This window comes from Megascapheus bottae, chromosome 6, assembly GCF_031878675.1.
Source record: "Megascapheus bottae isolate mThoBot1 chromosome 6, mThoBot2.hap1, whole genome shotgun sequence".
NCBI lineage: Eukaryota > Metazoa > Chordata > Mammalia > Rodentia > Geomyidae > Megascapheus > Megascapheus bottae.
The window spans coordinates 58,461,083-58,478,256 of NC_143514.1; the positions used below are offsets into that span (position 1 = coordinate 58,461,083).

Sequence of the window (17,174 nt, forward strand, 5' to 3'; positions counted from 1 at the left end):
TCCATGCAAAATCTAATGCTCTACGATGGCATTTTTCCCACATGATTGTCATCCTCACCAAATCACATAAAGTTAGGGTGTTGGTTTTTATTCTTTTTTTTCCAAAAGGAAAATAAAAGCTAAGCAAATGTTGGATGCCATTGATTCATGCCTGTAATCCTAGTTACTCAAGAGGCTAAGATCTGAGGTTCGTAGTTTACAGCTAGCATGGGCAGGAAAGTCTGAGACCCCTACCATCTGGAGCACCTGGAGTTCAGATTTGAAAATCTAAGATCAACAATGATCTTAGTTGTACAATTAATATTGACTAAATGGTACATTCTTATTGACTTTTACTTGGTGGAAGAAGTCAACAATTTGCCTCTCTAGTCATCTCCTTAATCTTTCGGATAATAAAGAAATTTGAGTAGGCTGACCTCCAGTTTCACTATTTGCTGATCCTTAGTATAAGTAAATAAGAATTATTAAAAAGTATTTTGTACTTGATGTGTATATACACATGCATATTTGTAAGAGAATGAAAAAAATTATACCAGTTTATATTGAGCTAGGCCAGTTTAGTTGTATATTGAGCTTATCACTTGACATGTTTGGTTTCTTTTTTTTTTTTGCCAGTCCTGGGCTTGGGCTCAGGGCTTGAGCACTGTCCTTGGACTTTCTCAAGGCTAGCACTCTACCACTTGAGCCTCAGCACCACTTCCAGCTTTTTGCTATGTATGTGGTACCGAGGAGTTGAACCCGGGTCCTCGCGCATGCTAGGCAAGCACCCTACCACTAGGCCAAACTCCCGGCCCCACATGTTTGGTTTCTTAAGACTGATACCCTCTATAGCCTTTCTAAGTATTTGCTTATCCTAACTTATATCAATTCTTTGCATTTTTCAAGGAAACATTCCAGACATTATGATATATATTCTATGCTATTTTTCTTAGAGTCAGAAACTTGGTTCATAGCCTAGACAAGTTACATTCCTTTTTTCATCTGTCCAATTATACATTCTTCTATTTAACTTTTAAGTACTTCTTAACAGTCTATATTCTATGAATGCCATAGCATAGATTGTGGCAATAATCTGGATTCCAAAAGAAGAACTGACTAGTACCATGCCTTTTTGAACATATTTCAATCTGTTCTCCCTTATATTTGCTGCAGGATTTCGGCTGAATGCTTCTTCTTGGCCTATGTTCCTTTTGAAGACATTAAATGGAGCAGAGATGGCACCCATCAGGATTTTCCACAAGGTATGCTGTCCTTCAGGCTAAGCTGGTTAAGATCAAATACTTGCTACTTCTCAGTTACTGAGCTTCTTATGTCTCCATTAATTTTATGTCCTTAGTACCTTCAAGAAATTAGGTAGAAAAATGTTTTAGTACCTATGAAATAGCCATTATTCTTGTAGAAATGTGTTAGGATTCCTGCCTTGTGGGACTTAGCTGTCAATTATATGGTAAATGAATTACAAGATCCTTTTAGACCTTATTACCTTTCAGGGTTGTTGAGAAATTAAAATGTGTTTACTGGGACACTGTGGTAGCTCACACCTATAATCCTGACTACTAAAAGGCTGAAATTGAGGGAATCGTAATATCATCTGGACTGGCAGAAAAGTCCTTCAGACAAGGAAGCTGAACATGGTGGTTAATTCCTATGATGATCTCAGTGATGTCAGAAAGCCTATCTGTGTCTAGGCAGGAAGAAAGACCTTATCCTAAAAAATAGTGGGAAATAAGGTCAGATGCCCTGAGTATAAACTTCTAGTAATGTCAAAAAAGGACGGGGGGGGCAGGAATTTGACCTAGTGGTAGAGTGCTTGCCTAGCATGCACAAAGACCCAGGTTCAATTCCTTGGTAACACATACACAGAAAAGCTGGAAATGGAGTTATGGCTCAAGTGGTAGAGTGCTAGCCTTGAGAATGTTCAAAGAGAGTGCCCAGACCCTGAGTTCAAGCCCCACGACCGGCCAAAACAAAGAAACAAACAAAAAAACATTTTATTTTCATTTGTCCAAATAAAACAGCAATGTGCTGGTTTACACAGCATCTCTCTGTATCTAGATCTGTATATTTCTGTTTCTCATTTAGGAGCCTCCATCACCTTCCCACAACTTCTTCAAAATGGGAATGAAGCTAGAAGCTGTGGACAGGAAGAACCCACATTTCATTTGCCCTGCCACTATTGGGGAGGTTCGGGGCTCAGAAGTGCTTGTCACTTTTGATGGATGGCGAGGAGCCTTTGACTACTGGTGCCGCTTTGACTCTCGGGACATATTTCCTGTGGGCTGGTGTTCTTTGACTGGAGACAACCTGCAACCACCTGGTACCAAAGGTAAAAGTCTACCCTCAGCCCCTGAAACTAATACCTAGATGAGAGAGATACCAACAGCTTACCTTCACCAGCATGCTTCACCAACAAACAGAGGAGGAATGAGGGCCAATAACTTACATATAAACCAAAGTCATTCAGAGAATAATCATTAGTAGTACATCAAAAAAGCCAGGCATATGAGCCCGGTAGCTCACACATGTAATCCTAGCTACTGAGGAGGCTGAGATTTGAGGAGGCTGAGATCTGTTCAAAGCCAGCCTGGCACAAAAGGACCTGAGACTCTTATCTCCAGTTAACCTCTAGAAAACAGGAAGTTGGGCTTGGTTCAGGGTAGGGTGGTAGCCTTGGGCTGAAGAGCTAAGGGACAGTGCCCAGGCCCAGGGGTAGGGTGGTAGCCTTGAGCTGAAGAGTTCAGGGACAGCACCCAGCCCAGACCAAATTCAAGCCCCATGACCCACAACAACAACAACAACAACAAAGCCAGGCATAGAATTTGGGGTAAAGTAAAAAAAAAAAAAAATCCCTTGCACTACCTTTTTGCCTAGTACATGTCTTGCTTTTGCTCCAACCCATTGCAATTTGCACAATATAATTCTAAAGGCAAATGTCTTCCTCAGGTCTTAGGGCTATGTAATAAATGAACTGGAGTAAGGGGTAAAGTACTTGAGGGTCCTTGAGAAGTACTATAGAAAAAGCACAGACTTTGAAATAAGGCAGTCATGGGTTTGAGCTCTAGCTCTGTCTATTATTAACTCTATGGCTTTAAACAGTTTACCTCTCTAAATTGCTCACTTTATATCAGAACACCTACTTCATAAAGTTGTGAAAATAGATGACATGATATGGGCAAAATGTTTACATCTGAAGTATAGTAAATACTAAAACAGTGTCATGTTACTGCTGTTACTATAGTTAAATGCTATATTATCTTTATGATATAATACATATTAGGCATATTATGCTATGTCATTATTAAATATGCTTTATTATCATTATTATAAGACTTATTACAAAGGTAACCACTAACCACTATAGCAATGTGTCACATACTAAATGAACCAATACCATACGTTTTATTTTAACAGTAGTGGAGATCATCTAGGATAGATTTGACTTCTCTTAGCAGTGAAAATAATAATCCCATCTAAAAGGTACTAGTGAGTTTGAGTTGAAAGTAACCCTATCATCTCAGATCCTTTGTCTAAGCTTCTAGATCATTCATCTCTTCAACTAGACAAATACTTTTAAGCATCTAACTGGAAGGCAAGCTATAACAGTGATAAAGATGAGCGATACTCATGCTTTCATGCCACTCTGATCTAGTGAGGTAAGAAAAAAATTAAAGTCATTTCAAAAGCTCAGTTATAATTCAGTGGTAAAGAGAATAATCAGCATGAGTGAGGCCCTTGGTTGAATCCCTAGGATCTAAAAGGAATGAGGGAAAGAGAGCAGGAGGAAAAAAGGAAGGAAGGAACTTAGGTGTGTGTTTTTTTGAGGGGGGACTGGATTTTGAAGTTAGAGCCTCATATTTGTTAGGCAGGTACTCTACCACTGAGCCATGTCTTTAACAATCTAGATATATAGTTCTATGAGGGTGGCTTATGTTAGGGTAGTGGTGCTTGAGGTAGAGAGAATTTGGTCCAGGATGAAGATGGGATGTGCTTTTGGCTGAGAAAAGTTCCATTCCATCCATGTGCTGTATGAAACCTATACCTTTACCAGCATGAGAAGTCCATTGTCATCGTTCAGCATGCATTTGAAGTAATGGTTCTGGGGAAGCAGTAAGAAGAAATTTGCTTTGAAACTAGGAGTACAATCAATTCTGTTAACTTGAGGCTAGAATAAGACAAACTATAGTATTCCAGACTTTATTCAGAAGTATCTGATTTTATTACCTCCTTACCTAGAGAAGTAGAAGTGTGTGTGTGTGTGTGTGTGTGTGTGTGTGTGTGTGTGTGTGTGTGTGTGTGACAGAGAGGCAGAGAAAGTGATGTGTGCACACCAGTACTGAGGCTTGAACTCAGGATCTGAGCACTTTAGACTTTTTTCTCTTAAGGGTGGTATACTACCACTTGAGCCACGGCTCCACTTCTGGAATTTTACTAATTAGTTGGAGATATGTCTCACAGACTTACCTGTCTGAACTTGCTTTGTTCTTCTATCCTCAGATCTCAGCTTCCTGCATAGCCAGAGTCACTAGTGCCCAGCTTGCATAGAAAATTCTGTTGTCTTACTAGATAATCTAGAGCAGTTAGACAGCTGTGCAGAGCCAGAAGATCTGAGTCTATGCCTAGTTGTTCTGGTTGCACACGTGGGCTGATAAAAAAAAAAATATGATTCACTGTGTGGCTGCTGCTTTCAGGGTAGTGTGCTCATTTCCCTTCTATGTCTCTCAAAAGACCTTAGGCTTGTAATGGAAGATGGCCAGAAGGACTAGGCTCAGAAAGCAGGGAAAGTGCTTCCATGTGGCATTTCCAAACAGGTCCTTCCATCAGGTCCCTTTGGCAAGCTCCCCTCCCCATCTTCCTACCTCAGAAGGTCCCACAGTGGAGCTTGGTAGAATTTAAGTGGTCTCACTTTCCAGTTCCTGGCTGAGAAGCAAGTGATACAATGTGGAAAGAATGCGATTACACAATTCATTTCATAAAACGAGATGTTCTTTGTATGTAATTCTGTTCTCTTTCTGATATACTATCCCCTCCATCCTTCTCACCTTGGTCAAATGTTTATAAATTCAAAATAAATTTCAAATGTTTCTTTCTTATGGTAAGTAGGGAAAATAACAGTATTCATTAATATCCATTTGCATGCATTTTCAGTTCATTTTCTTGGTCACTCGAAACTAATTATTTTCAGATCCGTTCTGTTTACAGAAGGCTGGAGCTTAGGATTTAAGTGATTTGGCTGTATTTATACCAAAGTCTAAAGGGAGAGATCACGGAGATCTTCTAGGAGGACTAGCTGTCAAGCCAAGAATTGAGTGGTGTTGCCCATATTCCATTCTCCATTAGCTTCACCACTTCAAAACTTTATTCGAAAAACTGGATTTGGACTCCCAGATCCATGGCAGGAAATACAGAGAAGTGGTATATTGCACTGGATTCTAGCCCTGTTGGGACCACATGCTTGTTTCATCTTTGAGAATGTCATTCCACCAGACAGAGAATGAAGCTATACTAGATCTTTGAAGGTCCTCCCATCTCTTTAGTACTAGGGAAATAATAATGTTAGTAATAGGTAGCAAACAACTCTTGCAGCCTCCTGCTTGATTCCAAAGAGACCAGCTCACTTGCCACACAGGTCTGCCTTTCTAAAGGCAGTCCCGCATGCCTGCTGTTCATGGCCTCTCCTGTTCTTCACTAAGCTAGTTGAAGCTCTTTGACTTCCAAAAATGATGGGTAGCAGCTATCAACTTTCCAACTAATCCAGCATTTTGCTTAGAACAGATAGCTTTTTTTTTAGTTCATCATTTTTAATGACTTAAAGCTGAAAGACAAGTTTTATGTTTTAATCTAAAGCAAAATAGCTGGGCACTGGTGGCTCATCCCTATAATCCTAGCTACTCAAGAGGCTGAGATCTGAGGATTGAGGTTCAAAGCCAGCAAGGACAAGAAAGTGAGACTTTTTTTGTCAGTCCCGGGGCTTGAACTCAGGACCTGGGCACTGTCCTTAGACACTTTTTGCTCAAGGCTAGCACTCTGCCACTTGAAAGTGAGAAACTTGCCTCCCATTAATCACCAGAAAGCTTGAAGTAGTGCTGTGGTTCAAAATGGTACAGTGCTAGCCTTAAGAAGGAAAGCTCAAGGACAGTGCCCAGGCCCTGAATTCAAGCCCCAGGACTGATTTTTTAAAAAGTGACAGAATGTTAGCCTTGAGTGAAAAAAGCTAAATGACAGTATAGGTCTTGAGTTCAAGCTCCAGTCCAGCAAAAATAAATAAAAAGCAAAATAATTCAATCCTTACAGCATGATTAAGGTGCTAATCAGAAGTCAGGCGAATGCATTGCTCTGATTTGAAGCTGGGCAAGTCAATTTCAGATTGCAGCTTAGCTTCCTATGTCTTTTCAATAAGTACAAAACCTGAGAGTATTGCATTTTGAGCTTATATTTTTACTTAAAAATTAGCATATTGCTATTCTGAATGATGCAACCGATTTATGATTTTTATATTGTTGTCTTTTTCTGTGAGAAGTCATATTTATATTTTTTATGTTTATACTTTTTATATTTATACTTTTAAAGTTTATACTTTTAAAGATTTTTTTTCTCTTTATTTGTTGTCATAAAACTACACACGTCACCATGACACAATCAGTTTTGGAATCTGGACCAGAAAGAGTGTTGACAAAATTTTAATCCTAGACTACAGAGGGAAATCTAGAGTCAAAAACAGCACAATTAAAGTTATAGGTCATAGGTCACAACATATATAAACAAATTCTTGCTATCAGGTTATAACAAGCTTAGACATTGGCTCTATTAGCCGCCTTTGGAACTCACAATTCTGTGAATAAAATAGACCAATAGAGAATTTTAATTCTAGAGTAGCAACATATAGAAGACTCAACTTTGATGAGTGATTGGAGACTGGAGGTCAGATTTTTAGATTAAGGAATACTTAAAATGATATTGAAGACAGAACTCTAGCCAGCAGTAGATGAGTAGAATTTTTTTTGTTGTTTTTAGATTAAAAGTATAATTGAGTCTGGATACCAGTGGCTCACACCTGTAATACTAGCTACTCAGGAGGCAAAGATCTGAGAATCGCCATTCAAAGCCAGCCCAGGCAAGTCCATGAGGTTATCTTTAATTAAGCACCCCAAAAGCCAATTGGAGCTGTGGCACAAATATAGTGCTAGCGTTGAGCAAAATAAGCTTTGGGTAGCACTCAGGCCCTGGGTTCAAGCCCCAGGACTGGCAAAAAAAAAAAAAGTTTAAGTGACTAGATTGTAGGGGAATAGAGTGATAAGGCTGGAGAGGAGAGTATAGAGAGTGCACAGCTTCATTTAGAGAACACTTGAAGGAGTTACTTACTTTTCCCCCTCTGAGTTCTGAGGATAACTAGCCAGGTTTGTGTTATAAACCATCCTGTTAACTAAAGAATAGAAGTCATAAGAAGCTAGAGGTAAAGGCCTCAGTTAGCCAGCTGTTGCAGTGTTCAGTTGAGAAAGAAACAGCTGTGCAGGGGCTGGGGGTGGGGAATTATTTTTGAAAGAAGCCAACATTTGAGATCTCAAGGTTTACTTTTAATCCCATTGTATTTTATAAATTATGCCTGCAGCACAGAATGCTAGGCTTTCAGTGTAGCATTAATGAGGAGCTAAAATCCACCTTTTTCCATGTCTATATGAATCCATGTTAAATAGTAATGACTTAACTTCATCTTCATATCCCAGAACTGTGGTAATTCAGTAATATTTGTTGAGTGAGATATATCATACTATATTTTCTGATTCCTCACCCAAATATATTTACTTAATTACAAAAATGAGCAATTCACCAGGCACCAATGGCTCATGCCTGTAATCCTAGCTATTCAAGAGACTGATATTTGAGTAGCACAGTTCAAAGCCAGCCTGGGAAGGAAAGTCCATAAGATTCTTATCTCCAATTAACCACCAAAATGCCAGAAATGTAGCTGTTGGCTCAAGTGGTAGAATGTTAGCCTTGAGGAAAAAAAAAATGATCAGGGACAGCATTGCATTCAGACCCTGTCTTCAAGCCCCAGGATCTGTACAAAATTTTTATTTTTTTATTTTTTGCTAGTCCTGGGCTTAAATTCAGGGTCTCAGCACTGTCCTTGGACTTTTTCCTCAAGGCTAGCACTCTGCCACTTGAGCCACAGCACAATTTCTGGCATTTTGTATGTATGTGGTACCAAGGAATTGAACCCAAGTCTTTGTGCATGCTAGGCAAGCACTCTACCACTAGGCCAAACTCCCAGCCCATGCACAATTTTTTTTTTTGTGGTACCTGGCACCATTTTTTTATTAGCTTCTCAATCATCATCTGGAAAGAAAACATTCTTGAGTAACAATGCACAAAATTTTTAACAAAAGATACCTAAGATCTACTCTGGATCAACCCTTATCCAGATCCAACATTTTACTACCTCTCAGTTTCTGAACACTTTTACACCTCTCTACTTGGACTACCCCATACCCTCCACTCAGCTTCTTTTTCCAATAAACCACAAGTAGGAAGACGTGTCTTATGGGTGGCTAAGATGCTTCTCTTGTATCCTTTAGAAAGTGCTTACTAGCCAGGAAGGTCTGGGGTACAATAGTTAATAGCAAATTCTTTCCACTAATTCTACCTAATAGATATCCAAAAGAATATCTTCTGGCTATACTCCTTTCTAAATGACTTTTAGATTTCTAGGGATGATGAATAGCTAGTGAAATAAATGAATATGAAATTCACAGAGAAGTCAAAAAGTAGAGATATAATTTTGCTCAGTATATAAACAGTATGTAGACATGAAAACACTTAGGGAGAGAGAATATAGAACAAGGCAAAAGAGGATCAGGGGTGAGCTAGAAGCTGAGAAGCAAAGACTGCCAGCACACAACAACTGAGAAGGCCCAGCGAAAAAGGAACTGAAAACTGAAATATTTCAGAAGGAAGATGGAGCAACCCATATGCAGGCTGTGCATAACGACAACAACAACAAAAAAAAAAAACAGAAAGTTTTACTTTCAATGTGTTCTTGGTAAGAGCAACTTTACTGGACCAGTGGGGCTGAAGAACAATTACAGAAAGCTAAGGAGATAACAGAAGACATAGAAAAAGTGACTATATGTCAGTATTTTTAGAACTTTTACCTTGTATACTTTGTAGAATGGCTGCCCAAAGATATCCTAATATGGAATCTATAAATATGGTAAAAGGATGCATACGTGGAAAAAGGGATTTTGATTTTGCATTCGTTATTATTGTTAAAACTTTGAAATAGGAATATAATCAGAGATTTTCCCAGTGCACCTTAGCTAAGAATCTTTATGAACAACAAAATCTTGTCCCATGCCTCTTTTCCAGATACTTTTTGCTGCCTCTCATCTCTGTCTGTCACCAGCTCCTGCCTTGATTAAGATGCCTAAGAACACTAGCAAGTTTCATATGTATATTAAAAACAATTAGTATCTTTCAAATCCCTAAAAATAGTTGTGACTTAGGCAGTTCATAAATTTGACTACAGTTGCTATGTTATTGGGAATATATAAACCTTGTAGATATTGTTGGCAAGCTTTGAGTATAACATTTATCATGTGCCAACCAACGTCAATACATACTGAGTGTGTAAAATTCCCTATTTTAAATAAGTGGTTCTTAGGAAATATTATTGGGAGCCAGTAATGTAAGTTCTGTTACTTAATTTCCTAGATGATTTTTGAGGTACTATTAAAGTCATAAAATTATAGTTTTTGAATTTCAATAATGACTGATTAGAAGAGAAAACCAAAACATAAAAATTAATGTATGAGGGGCCAGGAGTTTAGCCTAGTGGTAGAGTGCTTGACTAGCATGCACAAACACCCGGGTTCAATTCCTTGGTACCACATACATAGAAAAAAGCCAGAAATGGTGCTGTAGCTCAAGTGAGAAAGCCCAAGGACAGCACCTAGGCCTGGAGTTCAAGGCCCAGGAATGGCAAAAAAAAAATTCATGTATGACAAAAAGATGAAGGAAACAGCAAATTTTGAGGGTGTGTGTGTACTGAGGCTTGAACTCAGGGCCTTGCTTTGGGTTTTCAGTCTTTACTTCCTGGTTCTAATGTCTAAATCTGACCCTTTTAGTAATTATTAATTTAATTTCCCTGTCTGTCCTGCCTTATTTCTCTAAACTATTTTGGTCCCTTTTTTTTTTTTTTTTTTTTTTTTTTTTTTTGGCCAGTCCTGGGGCTTGAACTCAGGGCCTGAGTACTGTCCTTAGACTTTTTCTTCAAAGCTAGCACTCTGCCACTTGAGCCACAGCACCACTTCTAGCTTTTTCTATGTATGTGGTACTGAGGAATCAAACCCGGGTCTTTGTTCAGGCTAGGCAAGCACTCTACCACTAGGCCAAACTCCCAGCCCTACTTTGGTCCCTTTTAATCTTAAAGATATAGGGGGTACACAGTACACTTTTGATAGCTACTTCTGAACTAAAATTGGGTTCAAGGGAACCAAAAATTTATTTGCCTATCATACTTAGGAAGTAACATGTGAAAGTCATGTGACAGGATGTCATTGTCTTCAAACCTCAATCCTCAGATCTCAGATTCCTGAGTAGTAAAGATTATAAGCATGCCCAGTTTGGAGAACACATTTAATGTTTCTTGACACCCCCAAATATTTCCAGCATCTCTGTCAGGCCTGACAGTTGTCACTGATCACTTCTGAACCACTAACATAGTGACTTGTTACCATTCCATGGCACCCACTCCCCAGATCAGCCTACTCTCACAGGCCATGGCTGGTTCCTCAGTGACACCTTTTTCACTTCAGAGCCAAGTCCCAGTATCTAGTTCTTCCATGCTGGGAAGAAGAAATGCCCCTTCATATGCATAAAAGGAAATGTTTACAGCAACCTGAGTAGGCGGGTGTGTTGAGTTGGCTGATTTAACTTTTTCATGAAGAATTAGTTCCATTCTTGAAGCTTCATGTGGTTTAGAACACATGATTAAATCTAATAAGAGCCAGCCTTTCTCTTCCTTCCTTCCTTCCTTGCTCCCTCCCTTGTCTGCTTTTATTTTTTCATTTTATTATCTTATACCATCGTTTTCTTCATTCACTCTGATACCATCTCCCTTTCTTTTTGTTTCTTATACAAGTAAAATTAATTATTTCCTTTAGGCCATGGCATCTGGGTCCTTCTCTTCCCTAGATCCATGTTCGTTCTCATGTCAGTTTCAGCTCAGTAGAAACTTTCACTGCTGCTTTATTCCTATTTTATACAGTATAACTGACTATGTAATATATTCTCAGAACCAATTACTAAAATTATGGAATCATCAAAAAGAGAGAAAACTTTGGAACAAGACTTTTTTTTTTTTTTTGGTCAGTTGTTGTGGGGCTTGAGTTCTGGGCCTGGGTGCTTTCCCTGAGCTCTTCAGCTCAAGGCTAACATTCTACCACTTGAATCACAGTGCCACTTCTGGTTTTCTGGTGGTTAACTGGAGATAAGAGTCTCACAGACTTTTGTGCCTGGGCTGGCTGTGAACTATGATCCTCAGATCTCAACCTTCTAAGCAGCTAGGATTACAGGAGTAAGCCACTGGTGCCCAGCCAAAACTTTCCTTTTCTTTTCTTGTCTTTTTCTTTTTGCCAGTCCTGGGGTTTGAACTCAGGGCCTGAGTACTGTCCTTGGGCTTTTTCAAGACTAGAGCTCTACCACTTGAGTCACAACACCACTTGTTGCTTTTTCTCTATATGTGGTACCTAGGAATCAAACCTGGGTCTTCAAGCATTCTACCACTAGGCCAAACTCTCTACCTGTGAGACATTTTTATATATTCAGATTCTAGCCCTACCTCTTAGGTGACCTTGTCAAAGTTACTATATATCCTTCATAAGCATGACTTAAAAGTTCATTGTTTTAACTGCCAGTGTATACTATTCCAGTGTAGCCCAATACATGTGATAATGTGAATTTTTCATTCTTTCATTGCACATAGTCTGATGCCTTTTACATAGCAGATCTTCAATAAAAATCAGTTCCTTCTCAGCAAGATGAATTCATCTTTGGAGAAGACCTGTGTATAAACTGTATCCTCCCTCTATTCATGGTCTTAATAGTTTATATCTATTTTAGTGACATTATTAGGTATCAGGAATAAGAATGAGGATTAGATATACACCTATTTGCCTAGTTCACTCTCTCTTTTTTTTTTTTTTTTTTTAAGTTGTAGGGCTTGAGCTCTGGGCCTGGGCCCTGTCTCTGAGCTCTTCAGCTCAGGGCTAATGCTCTGCCACTTTGAGCAACAGTGGCACTTCCAGTTTTCTGGTGGTTAATTGGAGATAATAGTCTTGGGACATTTGGTGCCCAGGCTGGCTTTGAACTGCACTCCTCAGATCTCAGCCTCTTTAATAGCGAAGATTGTAGGTGTGAACCTCCAGCCCCCGGTAGCCCTTTCCTTATTGGAAAGTCATTCAGAGGTTGGTTAAAAGCTACTTCAGATACAGCCTGACAGCCTCACTTGTCTATCTATCTTGTCCCTTCCCCTTTCCTTGCAGATATTCATTTCTTCTCTGGATTCTTTTAACTCAGGGTATAATATATGCATTTATCACTGCTGCTAAATCTGTTTCAAAACATTGTGATACAATTTCACTTAATCAGATAAGTTGCAACAATGCCTTTTAGTAGAACTCCTAAATATTAACATGACATCCCATTTATACTACTATTCTCTCATTTATACTGCTATTCTCTACATTTTCTCTGAACCACTTGATAACTTACACACATACCTTTTTACTGCTAAATAGTACATACTTTCTAATGAAGATATTCACTTATATAGGCATAATGTTGTTTTCACAATCAGAAATTTAATATTAAAGTGGTAGTAGACCTTACTTACTATTAAAGAAGTAGCAGATGTTAGCTATTAAACCAGAAAATTAATGTTAATGGTAATCAATATTAATAGTCTTTAAACTTTATAGTTTGACCCCAGTATTGTAATGTCTTTTAGAGAAAGAAAATTCTGGATCATAAATTGTATTTAGTTATCATGTCCCTTTAGTTTCCATTCATCTGCATCAATTATTCATCTTTTTAATATATGTTTGTAAATATATATCCTACAGATTATTCTACAGATTGGCTCTTAGTCTGGGTTTTCTTGATGTTAGCCCATGATTAGATTAAGGCTATTAGAGCATTCGATTTAGAGGCATAAGATACCCTTCTATCTTATTACTACAAATAGTAACTTTAATTCTTTTCTTTTTTTTTTTTTTTGGCAGTCCTGGGGCTTGAACTCAGGGCCTGAGCACTGTCCTAGAGCTTTCTCAAGGTTAGCACTCTACCACTTGAGTCACAACACTACTTCTGGCCTTTTTTATAATGCGGTACTGAGGAATTGAACACAGTCTTTTTGCATGCTAGGCAAGCACTCTACCACTTGGCCACACTCCTGGCTCTAACTTTAATTCTTTGAATCAGGTCCCCAGCCTTCTCAGGAGTGTGCTGCTCTAAGACAAGAATTATATTGACTTTGTTCCACCATAGATACTTGTCAAACTAAATTCTTAGAATTTATTATGTTCAACTAATGTGGTCAAACTAATTAATACTTAAATTCTATTCCTTGTACTCCTGCTAATCAGAGAGATTGCTTCTCCAGGCAACATGGCAGTGAAAACTCCAAATCTTAGAATCATGTCCAGTTCTGCCACCTTCACTTCTACTTTTCTCATTTATCAAAGAAGGGTGAGAAATGGTAGTCTTTATAAAATTATCATGAAGGTCAAATAAAACCACAGTAAGATTTTCTCCCCCACAAAATTCTTTTCTTTGACTGGTATGGTAGCTCACACCTGTAATCCTAACTACTTAGGATACTGAGATCTGAGGATCATGGTTCAAAGCCAGCCCAGGCACTAAAGAACGTGAGGCTCTTATCTCCAATTAATCACTAGAAAGTGGGGCTGTGGCTCTGGGGGTAGGGCAGTAGTCTTGAGCTGAAGAGCTCAGGGACAGTGCCCAGGCCCAGGGGTTGGCAGTAACCTTGAGCTGTAGAGCTCAGGGACAGTACCCAAGCCCAGAGTTCAAGCTGCATGAACCCTCCTCCCCCCCAAAAAAATTTCTGATTTTGATGATACTAGGATTTGAATTTCAGGCTTGTGTTGGTAGGTGCTCCATCAGTTGAGTCACATACCTTTAGCCCTTTGTGCTTTATTTTTTCAGATAGTATCTTGCTTTTTATGTGTGTCCAACTTAAGACCAATATCCTCCTATTTAGGGTCTCATACATAACTGAGATGACAATGGGTGCTATCACACTAGGCTTTCTGGCTTTTCTGGTTTTGCTTACTTTTTTCCCAGTCTAACCTTGAACTTCCAATATCTTTTTTTTTTTTTTTTTTTTGCCAGTCCTGGGCTTGAGCTCAGGGCCTGAGCACTATCCTTGGACTTTCTCAAGGCTAGAGCTCTACCACTTGAGCCTCAGCACCATTTCCGGCTTTTTTCTATGTATGTGGTACCAAGGAATTGAACCCGGGTCTTCATGCATGGTAGGCAAGCATTCTACCACTAGGCCAAACTCCCAGCCCCCTGAACTCCCAATTTCTGTCACCTGAATAGCTGAGACTGTCAATATGAATCACTATGCCCAACTTCAAAATATTTTTCATGGGAGATGTAATTCTGTCTATATTAGTAGCATCAAAATGTGCTAGTCATTATTCCTAACTTTTGTCTTTTTCTGTAGCCAGCTATTTAAATATTGTAATTGACATTTAGAAAACTAAAGGAAGATTGTGTTTAAATGACAGACTCAATGTCATATCATTAAGGAAAGAAAACCAGAAATAGATCTATAATCCCTTGATAGCATTTTTTCTCAACTAAGATAATTAGAATGTGACAAGGCAAATCAAGGCTGCCCAATAAGAACTCCCAAATTTTGGAATCCCTCAGGATAGTTGAAGAAAATCTATTTATTAGGAGCTTTTAAATTAGCATGAGGCCTAATCCCCATGCTCCACACATGAGACCTGAAAAACCCGATTTTTAGAAACTGTTCAGTATATGTAATTGGTTGTTTTTTGTTTTATCCAGTTCTGGGTTTGAACTCAGGGCCTGAGCACTGTCCTTGGGCTTACTCAAGGCTAGAGCTCTGCCACTTGAGCCACAGCACAATTTCCAGCTTTTTTGATTTCTATGTATGTCGTACCAAGGAATTAAATCCGGGTCTTTGTGCATGCTAGGTGAGCACTCAAACACTAGGCCAAACTCCTGGCCCAGCTTAGTTTCTTTTGTCCATGTCTTTCAGGCCAGAGAGGGCAAGCTCTTTGTGCCAATTGGTATTATGGACTTTTATGTCTAGCCTTAAAGGAAACAGGAATAAAACTTTTCCAATCATTAGAATTTGTGAATAATGTCCTGTTCTGTTTTCTTATTTTCTGTTCCCCTTTTTATTTTACAAAGATATAATGGAGGGAAGTGGGGCTATGGCTCAAGGGGTAGGGCAGTAGCCTTGAGCTGAAGAACTCAGGGACAGTGCCCAGGCCCAGAGTTCAAGCCCCATGACCCCCCCCTCCAAAAAAAGATATACTGGATACCAAGAACTCAGAATCTTGTCGTGTGGCCACAGAAACTCCAAAGTGAATAATTGACTCCTATTCAGCTTCTATTCCATGTGGGTCTGTCCCACATGAACTCAGGTCACATTCTTTTTCTAGGATATTTCAAGGAGGAAATTTTTTATTTTAAATTTTTTAATGTATTTAGTAATTAAATTTTAAAAATAGAATAACCATTTTTAAATTAATGCTGGCTGCTCAAGAAAATAAAACTATTTTTTATTATACAATATAATAGATTCTAATGTGACATTTCAACACTTTCATCCTACTGGCCCCATCATCTTCTCTCTCTCTCCTCTACTTTGGTTCCTTGTCCCCAGTAGTCTTCTATTTAAGTTCAGGGTTTTTTTGCTTTTGTTTTTTTGTTGGTTGTGGGACTTAAATTCTGGGTGTTGTCCCTGAACTCTTCAGCTCAAGGCTACCACCTTACCTCTCAAGCCACAGGACCACTTAGGGTTTGCTAGTGGTTTATTGGAGATAAGAGTCTTGTGGACTTCAGTGCCCAGGCTGTCTTTGAACTGTGATCCTCAGATATCAGCCTCCTGAGTAGCTAGGATTACAGGCATGAGCCATTGCGCCTGGCCAAGTTCAGGTTTTTTTCATTTGTTTTTATAGATCTAGATTCCATATATGAGAGAAAGCATTTTGAATCTGGCTTATTTTGTTAATATTATCATTAGTCAGTTCCATCAGTAGGATTGCAGACAGTACTATTTCATTCTTCTTTATGGCTAACAACACTTTATCCATTTGTTTCTTTATCTATTCATCTGTTGGTAGGCACCAAATTATGGCTGCTTCTACAACCTGGCTGTTGTAAATTGGGCTGCTATAAATATTGATGTGCAAGTATTGTTATTGTATTCTTATATTCCTTCAGATATATGGCCAGTAGTAGTATAGCAGGATTATGTTTAGTTCCAGTTGTAGGAGTTTTTTTGTTGTTGTTGTTTTGTTTTGTTTTTATGGTACTAGCGATTGAACTCAGAGTATCTTGCTTGCTAGGCAATTGCTCTGGCCTCCAGCTTTTTGCTTTAGTTATTTTTCAGATATTGTCTCAAACTTACTGCTGTGGTAGCCTCAAATATGATTCTCCTATTTGTACTTGTTGTGTAGGTGAGATTAACATGTGCATATTACTACACACAGCTTTGTACTGGTTGAGATGGAAGTCTCACAAACTTTTGCCCAGGGTGGCTTTGAACTTCAATCCTCTCAATCTTAGCCTCCCAAGTTGCTAGGAGTATAGTCATAAACCACTATACTTGTTAGAATTGAGAAACCTCCATGTTGATTTCTGTAGTGGATATACTAATTTATACCAATGGTGTGTGAGAGTTCCTCTCTGTCTTTGCATGTTGAACATTTCTCTATGTGTTCATTGACCACTTGTACTTCTTTTGAAAACTATTCAGCTCATCTGCCCATTTAATAATTAGGCTATTTATTAATTGACATATTTTGGTGTTCAGTTTTTTAGCTCTTTACATATTCTAAATATTAATCTCTTATCTGATTAGTAGCTTACAAAGATTTTCTCTTGGTGATAAAATT

At 38.7% G+C, this 17,174-nt stretch overlaps 1 protein-coding gene across 6 annotated transcripts in view; it reads left to right on the forward strand.

Annotated features, from left to right (window-relative positions):
• Scmh1 (Scm polycomb group protein homolog 1) overlaps window positions 1-17,174 on the forward strand; it is a 74,728-nt gene that overhangs the window by 23,358 nt on the left and 34,196 nt on the right. For all 6 annotated transcript variants that reach the window (XR_016535986.1, XR_016535987.1, XM_090335091.1 and 3 more), the window contains 2 exons: window positions 1,153-1,241; window positions 2,083-2,326. Coding sequence is in view for 4 of the 6 variants with exons in the window: in XM_090335091.1 (XP_090191217.1) it covers window positions 1,153-1,241; window positions 2,083-2,326 (333 nt within the window). In the remaining 2 variants the exon portion in view is untranslated. The remainder of the gene's footprint in view (window positions 1-1,152; window positions 1,242-2,082; window positions 2,327-17,174) is intronic.